Genomic DNA, 9,342 nt, shown 5'->3' on the forward strand with positions numbered 1-9,342 from the left:
CTGTGGACTTTCCCTCCGAAAAGCAGTCTAGAAATGGCGAACACAGAGGGTGCAGCACGTTCTGTATCGGTTTTACTCATTTTTTATTTATTTCACCCATTTATTTATTTATTTAATTTAGGCTGAAATGGCTCTCCATACCATGCGAGCAAAGACAGGAACAATGTTAGAGAAAATTAACAAATGAACACAGATTTAAATTATAACTAGCTGGTGTGTGTGCTCTGCATGATGATGTAATCAGTGTTGCAATCATAGAATTAGGCCGTTTCCAAACGTCCGCCCTAATCCCTAAACCCCTCCATTACTACATGGAGCAGGGACTTTATAGTGAATTCAGTTAACTGACCGTTCGGACAGATGATCACTACTTTTCACTCCTCTACGGTCACGTAACTCCGCCTCCCCGTACAGTGCCTGCGCCATCTTTGTTATTTGTTGCTGTCACAACAAATCCCATGATGCTTTGCGAGAAGAGCTCTAACAAAGCAATCTGGGATATATCTGCTTGTACAGTGACCATGGATGATCACTACTTTTCAAGGCGCGTTGTGGGAAATTTCAAGTCCACTAATTTTTCATCCAGTAGACATTCGGAAACTCATTTAAATTGGCGTAATCATTATATAGTGCTCTATATAGTGTTTATAGTGCCCTATAGTGATTAGGACGAACGCTCAGACACAGCCATCGCTCTAACTGAATTTTTGTCTATGATATCAATAAAAATAGAAATGACCGGACCGGAATGCTGGATAGGCGGCGTTCATCCAATATCCGATCCAGCCAATTATTCAATATTGGTGCTGATATCCGACCCAAGTCTCGGATCAGTGCATCTCTATGAAATCGTATAAAAAAAACAGGAGGCAGCTAATTCCTTAATATAACATTTCTCTAACACGAACGGATGAAAAGCGCATAAAATCATTTTAAAATTGGCTCTACGCCGCAGGGTATTTTTATGAGGCAAATAGAATAGAAGCCCGTAGCGTCACAGCGGGTGCACCAGTAAAAAACATTCAGTGGAAACTTAGAAGACTTTCCAGATCAATCAGAATGTTTTAAAAGCGATAAAACACCAAAACATGAGCTACAACTGGCTGCGTCAAACTGTCCGATGGTTGTGTGTCTGATCCACCAGTTGTGACATTAGTGACACTAAACTTGAAATTGCATCATAGAGAAAGTGATAATGGCTCCTAAACTAATATAAAGAATGTTGATTTTCACACTAAATTTTCATTCATTCAGTGTAAAATGTTTAACCTGCAGCAGCAAAAACTGAATAAAAACATCAAAACTCTTCGCAGTAACCCTCCATGTCCATCCTGTCATTCATAAAACTAAACCCAGTCGTTTTTTCATTATAGGTTACAATTTAAAAAAAGTTCTGATAACAAATCTACAAATTCATCCAAGTAGAAATAGGTAAATATAAAGGAAGTTTGACAATGGCCATTAAAAGTTTATTATTTCTGTGTATTTCTAAATGTTAGGAATCCAGTTTGTGTGGGTTGTGTTTTTTGGTGTCTTCTCTCCCTCCACCACCAGGTGGTGCCCTGTCCTTGTTGGTCCTCTCACACACCTGTGGCTGGTTGACTTATTACTGAGGAATATTTGAGCGGTGGACTGTCACTACCTCGGCGCCAGTCTTTGCCAGTTTTGGGTACTCTAGCCAAGCTGAGTTTTGCTGAGTCTAACTTGTCTTTGTTTTTCGCTGAGCCTAACCTATTTTTGTCTTTGCCATTTTTGGCAGGAAGCCTTCCTGCAAGCTGGATGTTTGGCCTTCTCCCCCTGGAAGGATTGTTTGAGTCTCACACTGAGCAGGGGATTAACCCACACAAGCTCCATTCAAGTCCTCCTGGATTCCCAAGTGACAGTCCGCTCAGTTGCTCCTCTGGGTCCAACTTAGTCTATACCTGTCCGCCCTCCAACCAGTATCAACCTCTGGGAAAAAAAAAAAACCCACACTGACTGGATTCTGGGAGGAAAGTTTTTCTCCACTAACGTGAGTCCCGTTTTCTCTGTCTCTCCAAGTCATCGTTCAAAGTTCCCACGGATCCTGAACTAACCACTTATACTTCCTTTCCCTCTTCCAGTTCCGGTTCACCAGCACACTGAGTTTTGTAAATCCAACCCCGCTGGTTTCATCAATAAACCTGTTCAAACTTTTACCCTGTTTCTCTGAGTGGTTTACTGCATGTGGGTCAGATCCCTTAAGAAAATCATGACACTAAATTCTATTCAGTTTATTTCTATAGAACCAATTCACAACACATGTCATCTCAAGGCACTTTACAGTTCACCTGATCATTCAGTCAGATTGATTTCTATCCAAAGAAAACCAGTTGATTGCATCTACTCATTGAATCTTCAGCAATCCCTCACACTAAGCATGCTTGTAGCGACAGTGGAGAGGAAAAACTTCCTTTGAACAGGAAGAAACAAAGAAGCGGCCATCTGAGGCCGACTGAGGTTCAAAGAGAACTTTTAAAGGGAAGTTTACCCAAATGTTAGTTAAAGCTGATATTTAAGCTTGAATTTATATTCAGTTGGTTTTGTTCTTATATTTAATAAGTTCTACTGAAGTTTTATTCCAAGCTGAAAAAACTTAAAAGTTAAAAAAAAATCCTCTAAAGACAAAACTGTTAGAATTAAATGCGGATGTTTGTAAACTTCAAGGGTCATTCCGACCTGTCTGGTTCTTAGAGGCTGGTACAAGCGATCGAACTGGGTGAAGATGGCCTTGCGGGCCCCGTCCCATTTTCCTGGCCCCATCAGTCGGTACTGGTAAGCAGTGACGGGTCCCCAGAAAACCCGCTTGAACAGCGGGAAGTCGGTGAAGAAGAGCCAGAGGAGACTGGGGCGCACTCCGATATCCTTTGCTAAGTCGTCCATGTACTCAACAAAGTCCACCTGCAGGGGCGTCAGCCTCGACACAACGTAGCTGAGGGGGGAAAAAATGTGAACTTTAAAACTAAAGAAACTAAAAGCTTTGCTCTCAGACATTAAGTTAAAAGAGGTTAAAAGTGATAAACAGTGTTCCTACTTTTTCTCAATATTCTTGGTGTCCTTCTCCACAGCCTTGATCATGGCCTGACAGGAGGGAAGCTTCTTATGTCCTGAAGGCCCAAAAACAGAAAGCCGACCTTAAACAACCACTTCTATCTGCTAGAAGAAGCTAATTTTTAAAACAAAAGATGTACTGCAGCAGTGTCTGTTTGATGGAGCCTCACCTTTGAAGACGCGAGAGACGAAGCGGGCTTGCATCTCAGCTTGTGGCATGATGGCTCCGTCAGAATGGATAAAGCCCACGATAGCCAGGGTGGGATGCTCAAGGACCGGGGGGATAACATGCTTGTACAGACCCACACGGTGCCCCGACTTGTACATTACGTCATTTGGCAGGTAGGGGAAATCATAGTTGTATCCTGTGGCGAACACAATCAAATCCACCTAGAAGAGGAAAGAAAACTTCAGTTGGGAGGTTTTTCCTTCAGGAGGCAACAGCGTCTGACACATCAGGTTTGTCCTCCAACATTTTCCGCAGTGCTGCCATCATTGAAGACCACAGTGGACCCACGGATCTCTTTCACGTTTGGCTTGACGAGGACCGACCCAGATAAAATCCTAAAGGGGAGGTCATCGTTGATCACTGGAATCTGGCTGAAGAGCCTTTAGAAACAAGAAGGAGGACATCAGATTTAAAATCCTTGAAATTAAAGCAAACAGGAAGCAGTTAAAGATGTTTTTACATCCACAAAGCTTCTGACATTTACAGAAGCACAATATGTCAGCGTTCTGCCCTCTCTTTAAGTTTGTTTTTATTTGTAGTTGTTTTTTTAGCAGTGTTTTGTTCTTGAGTTACTCTCTGTGGCCCATTTGTGTTTCCTTTCCCCTTCCTTCCTTCTAGCCCAGAGGTCACGGATTTGTGGACCGCGGCCCAGATCCAAACCACCTAATGGCTAATCCAGACCCAACCTGATTTAAAACATTTATAAATTACTGCATGATGTCTGACGACAGTGTCTAACTTTACTTGCGCCTCTTCTCCTGTTAATACGGTAAAGCCCCTCCGGAGCGTCCGGCTTTTGCTCAACTGCAACCATCATAAAAACTCTAAAACCTGCAGGACAGCGTCCCTCGAGAACCGACTTTGGGCTTTGGGGATGCCTGATCTAGAGGATTGACAGCGGTCTTTTTCAGACCTTTGTGGAGGTAGAAAAGATTGGCGGATAAGTATCTCATGATCAATCAAAAAAATAAATGAAGCAAATCTCAGCTGAGGGATCAATCGCTGCACGACTAATGAAGAACAATTTAGTTTCGCTAAAGAAAAAATACTGTAAAAGAAAATAAACAATCGGCCTCGCTATATTGAAGAGTCCTACCTGTGTTTGGGTTTGAGGCCATACACTGCATGATCGTACATGGCATTGAGCTTCTTCTCACCCAACCAGTTGAGCAAGCACATTGGCAGCACCTTGAACAAGACATGGACGAAGCGCGTGTTGAACCTGTCGACGGGTAAGCCGTCATCAGAAACCTGGCGGATGACCCAGGCACCACTGCGAGTGCTCAGGTACACCTGCAGGACGGATGCAAGACAACGAGGTTTATAGGGAGTCTGACAATGTGGCAACAGTTGGAAATAATCATCTTCCTAACCTGCTCTGCAACTCTGCTGCTCTCCACAGCAATGTCCCCTCCTGAGTTACCGATGCCGATGACCACCACTCTCTTCCCGTGCATATCCTCAGGTCCCTTGTAATCCCAGCTGTGGGAGTATTTCCCTTCAAACGTCTCAATTCCTGGAACATTTTGGAAAAAATAATCAAATGTATGAGAGATCCTTTTCAAATTGCCAAGTCCCTTTTTTGGTTTAATTTTGCAAATAACAATCTTTCTTTGCATTATTGCAATCGTCATTGTTACAGCCTTTAACTCTGATGTCATTTAAGGGGATTTTATGTCAAAGTACAGTAAAAAACAGAAAAAGCCTCCTAAAAAATCATTAAGTGAAGAAAAATGACAAATGGTTTTCAAAAACTATGACGTGCTTTTCCATTGGGTTTCATTGAGGAGATACTTTGTAGGGCAGGATTGTGCCAGCTCTTTTTGTTTGGTCTGAAATATTTTCTAATAATTTTGTAATGTAGCACAGGGTCAGTCAGGTTGAGCATCTGCGAGCATCAGCTTTCTGATATCTAGGACTTTTCCAGGGCTATTCTAACACATGAATATGTCTACATCAGGCGGGCCCAAAGTCCGTCCCTCGAGGGCCGCTGTCCAGCAGGTTTTAGAGCTTTCCCTGTTTCAGCACAGCTGATTGGGATGATTGCAGTTCAGCAAAAGCCTGTTAATTGTAGAGCAGGAAAGCTCTAAAACCTGCAGGACAGCGGCCCCCGAGGACGGACTTTAAATCTAAAGGACTCCATCATAGCTTTGGATATTTAGAGTTGATTTCCTGCTGGAAGGTGAACCCTCACTCCCTTCTTAAATCTTTTGCAGCCTCTCTAAATCCTTTTCTTCCAGGTTTTCCCTGCATGTTGTTCCAGTCATCTTTCTGTCAACTCTTACCAGCTTTCCCGTCCCTGCTAAAGTAAATCTCCTCTGAGGAATGATGCTGCCACTACCGTGCCTATGGAGTCAGAGAGGGGTCAAAATGTTTGTAAACTTATAAATATTAGTTAAACCTGAAAGAGTAAAAGTTGAAACAGATAAAATATATGTTGATGTTGAATGTCCAACTTTAAACTTATAAAAACTGAGAAACTAATAAAGCAAACATAAAATAATAAGAATTTAATCTAAATTCTTCCCCTCAGCTTGAAAAAACTCAGAATTCAGTTTAGTTTCTTAATTACACTTTTTCTTTTTTTATTTCTTTTTTATGCAGTTTTAGATTTCTTATTTTAAGATTCAAATCCCTTTCGATTTCATTTTCTATTTCCTTTTTTTTAGTTTCAAATTCCTTTTTCAGTTTCCGGATTTTTTTTAAACTTTCAAATCTGTTTTTTTCTCCTTCAGATTTTGACCCCAATCGGATGGTTACTTACTGTTGTGGGGAAGTTTTGCGGTTTATACAATTAATATATAAGATCTAAAACTGCAAGCTGAGGGTGTTAGGAATCCAGTTTGTGTGGTCTGTGTGTTTCCTTTTCTCCACCACCAGGAGGTGTGTCTCCTGCACACCTGTGGCTCATTGGATCATTAGCTGGAGGAGTATTTGAGCAGTGGGCTGTCACTACCTTGACGCCAGAGTGTTTGCCAGTTTTGGGTACTGTAGCCAAGCTGAGATTAGCAAAATCTAACCTAGCGTTGTTTCTCTGAGATTTATGTTCTTTTGTCTTTGTTACCCCAGCAGGAAGACTTCCTGTTTTACTGGATACCTGGACCTTCTCCCCCTGAAAGGAAATACCGAGTTCATACTGAGCAGGGGAAAACCTCCACATGATCTGTTCAAGGTCCAATCGGAAATCCGAGTGACAGTCCGCTCCATTACTCCTCCGGGTCCAACGCTTGTCTACCTGTCTGTCCTCCAACGTGTGCACTATTCTCTGGATTCCCCCACACAGACTGGAGTGAAGGGCTGACAAGGCCCCCCTCAAACGTGAGTCCCAATCCAGCATTATCTAACAACATCCAAGATTCCTACAGTCCCTGAACTGACCTCTGAACTTCCTTTCTCACTTCCGGTTCCGGTTCCACAGCTCAGAGTACCAGATCCAACACCTGTACGCTACCTCAATAAACCTGTTAACCTTTTCTCCATGTTCTCTGGGTGGTTTTTCTGCATGTGGATCAGATTCAGATGACAGAGGGGAAGAATTTAGATCCAATTCTTATATTTTTATGTTTGCTTTTTTAGTTTCTCAGATTATAAGATAAAAATTCGACATTCAATGTCAACTTATATTTTTTCTGTTTCTAGTTTTATTTTTTTCTGTTTCAACTAAGATGTATAAGTTTACCAACATTTTGACCCCTTTGTGACTCCATACATGCCTTACTGTGATGATGATATGCAAAGAAGAATTAACTCAAGCCTCTTTCTTAGATGAACCCTCTCCTTGACAGTCAGTCAGTTTGGATCATCAGCGCTCTAACTTCATTTTAAACTCTGTTTCTTACTCTTCGTGATGCTGTTTGTTTTACAAACCTCAGTCCTTCACAGAACAGCTCCTATAAACATAATTACATTATAAAGAGGCAATAAACAGATATTTTGTTTCTGTGGACATGCTGATTTAACACATATTCATATATTTCTTCTTTTAGATTTTTTTTTGAAAAAAAATCTAATTTTTGTTTCTTTCTCACATGTACTGCTTTGTGCTGGTGTTAACCTCTTAACATCCACCTCATTTTGGGAAATTCTTGCTTATTTAGCATACCCAAATGGAAAAGCAAATAACTGAGGAACTTTAAGCCCAAATTACATGTGTGATCCGTTATTTGACAGCTAATACCATCTAGTTTCTGAATATATATACATGAAAATCGGGTGAGTATAACGCAGCCCAAGCTGCATCAGTTCAAACTTGACTCAAAGTCGTTCTTTATTTTTGAAAATAATCAGTCTTTTTTGAACAGCAGTAATAAAGACATGCTTGCTGTGGCTGCTTTGTCATGTTTACATTTTGACATGTTGCTAGATCTGTGTTAATGGTGCTTTGGTGCTCGCTGTGTCCATAAAATGAACTAGGTGGCTGAATTGTGGAGAATCTAAGCTTTCAAACGATGTCTAACATGTCTATAGTGGTAAACATTTTACCAGTGGAATTTTCATGCATTCTGAGTTTTTATTTGTAAACACTTTAATACTAAAACTAAATTATAAACACTTGAAGAATGAAGTGTACAGTGCGGCATCCAGTATTTTAGCATGTATGTATTACCTGGGAAGTCTTTGAGAGGCAGGTTAGGGTAGTTGAAATGACCGGAGCAGCAGATAACTGCATCAAACACATGCCTCTCCTCTAATCCGTCTTTGTTCTCCGTCACCACCTCCCACTGACCGGTGCGAGGAAAGTCTGGTCTCTTTGTGACTTTCTTCACTGACGTCTGAGGTATAAAGAATGATCAAGGAAAGGTTACATTGTGTATTTTAAGAGGTCATAGAATGCAAATATCGAGTTTCCATTATCATAGATGAATAACGATAGTTCGTGGGTGGGTCAGTGGGTGAAATGGACGTACAGAGAAGCTCAAACCCCATCAACACCTCCTTTCTCTGCAAACCTCACAATTCTAAACTCCCACCATAAACCGGGTGAATCCAAATGAAGCACAGAGTTGATGTAAACTCGGGGATGTTGCCTTGTTTGGTTCTGGTCTGTACTTTTGTCACGCCCTGAAATTTACATACAGCTTTAGTGTCGACTGGGAAGCTAACTGGATCAGACCTCAGCAGAGAGAGCCATGAGCTGGCCGTCCTCAGCTGGAGGAGGGGGGGCTGGGGGCCAGTAAGGCAGGCGAGGGGAAGCAGGCTATCGTCACTGGGTCGGGTTCGGTCGCTCCGTCACCTGCTGGCTCCCTGCCCCCGTCTGGCTCGGGTTCCCGGAGCCCCGGAGCTGACGGCTCGGTTCTGCTGCACTGTAGTCGACCAAATTAAATTTCTCCTGGACATTTTCTTAGGTATGAAAAGTAGGACATGTCCAGGAAAAAGAGGCCGTCTGGTCCCCCTACCATATCAACAATTTGATGTTTCAGTGAGTGAGTGCTTGTTGCTATGATGCGTCTTTGCTCAGCAGCTTGGCTCGTTGTAAACCAACCAATCAGAGCACAGCTCATCTAAATACTCATGATCAAACCATAAAAGGAAGAAAACCTGTCGTTTTATTCTAGGGCTTTTAACCAGGCTGCATTTGGGCTCGTAGAACAGAAAATATGCCATTTTTAGCCCAACCAATTACCCCATTTACACTACCCTGGAAAAACCGTGCTGAGACCGGTCCGAGCTCAGTGACTGAGATAACTTATGGTGTGTAAATGGAAAGCAAACTGAACTGAACCGAGCTAGACACAACCAAACCGAGCTGACTGCAGACCAGGTCCAGACGTGGGCTCGGCTCGGGTTTTTCCCTGGCTCGGTTCTCTGAGAACAAGAGCGCATGAGCAGAACGCGTCATCTCCGTCTGGCTGCACATCGCGATTCACACTCCATTCCAGTAGTTGGCGGTAATGCCCCTCCGGAAACAGAAGAAGAACAGCTTCTTCTTCAACTATAAACAACAATTGAAATCTTCTCCACGCGACACTTTAAATAATGGCATTTTAAATAATAGCACCGAACTACAGCAATAATAATCAAGCATAACTTTCTGAATGTGATGG

The 9,342-nt window shown here is 42.2% G+C and overlaps 1 protein-coding gene across 1 annotated transcript in view; it reads right to left on the reverse strand.

Annotated features, from left to right (window-relative positions):
* LOC107099740 (dimethylaniline monooxygenase [N-oxide-forming] 5-like) overlaps positions 1–9,342 on the reverse strand; it is a 13,955-nt gene that overhangs the window by 2,434 nt on the left and 2,179 nt on the right. Inside the window, exons 3-11 of the mRNA XM_015397984.1 lie at positions 9,041–9,103; positions 8,532–8,638; positions 7,905–8,070; positions 4,672–4,814; positions 4,395–4,591; positions 3,543–3,678; positions 3,240–3,459; positions 3,053–3,125; positions 2,680–2,950 (exon numbers count right to left, since the gene is read on the reverse strand). Of these exons, the coding sequence (XP_015253470.1) occupies positions 2,680–2,950; positions 3,053–3,125; positions 3,240–3,459; positions 3,543–3,678; positions 4,395–4,591; positions 4,672–4,814; positions 7,905–8,070; positions 8,532–8,638; positions 9,041–9,103 (1,376 nt within the window). The remainder of the gene's footprint in view (positions 1–2,679; positions 2,951–3,052; positions 3,126–3,239; positions 3,460–3,542; positions 3,679–4,394; positions 4,592–4,671; positions 4,815–7,904; positions 8,071–8,531; positions 8,639–9,040; positions 9,104–9,342) is intronic.

Source organism: Cyprinodon variegatus, unplaced genomic scaffold, assembly GCF_000732505.1.
Source record: "Cyprinodon variegatus isolate N-32 unplaced genomic scaffold, C_variegatus-1.0 Scaffold902, whole genome shotgun sequence".
Classification (NCBI taxonomy): domain Eukaryota; kingdom Metazoa; phylum Chordata; class Actinopteri; order Cyprinodontiformes; family Cyprinodontidae; genus Cyprinodon; species Cyprinodon variegatus.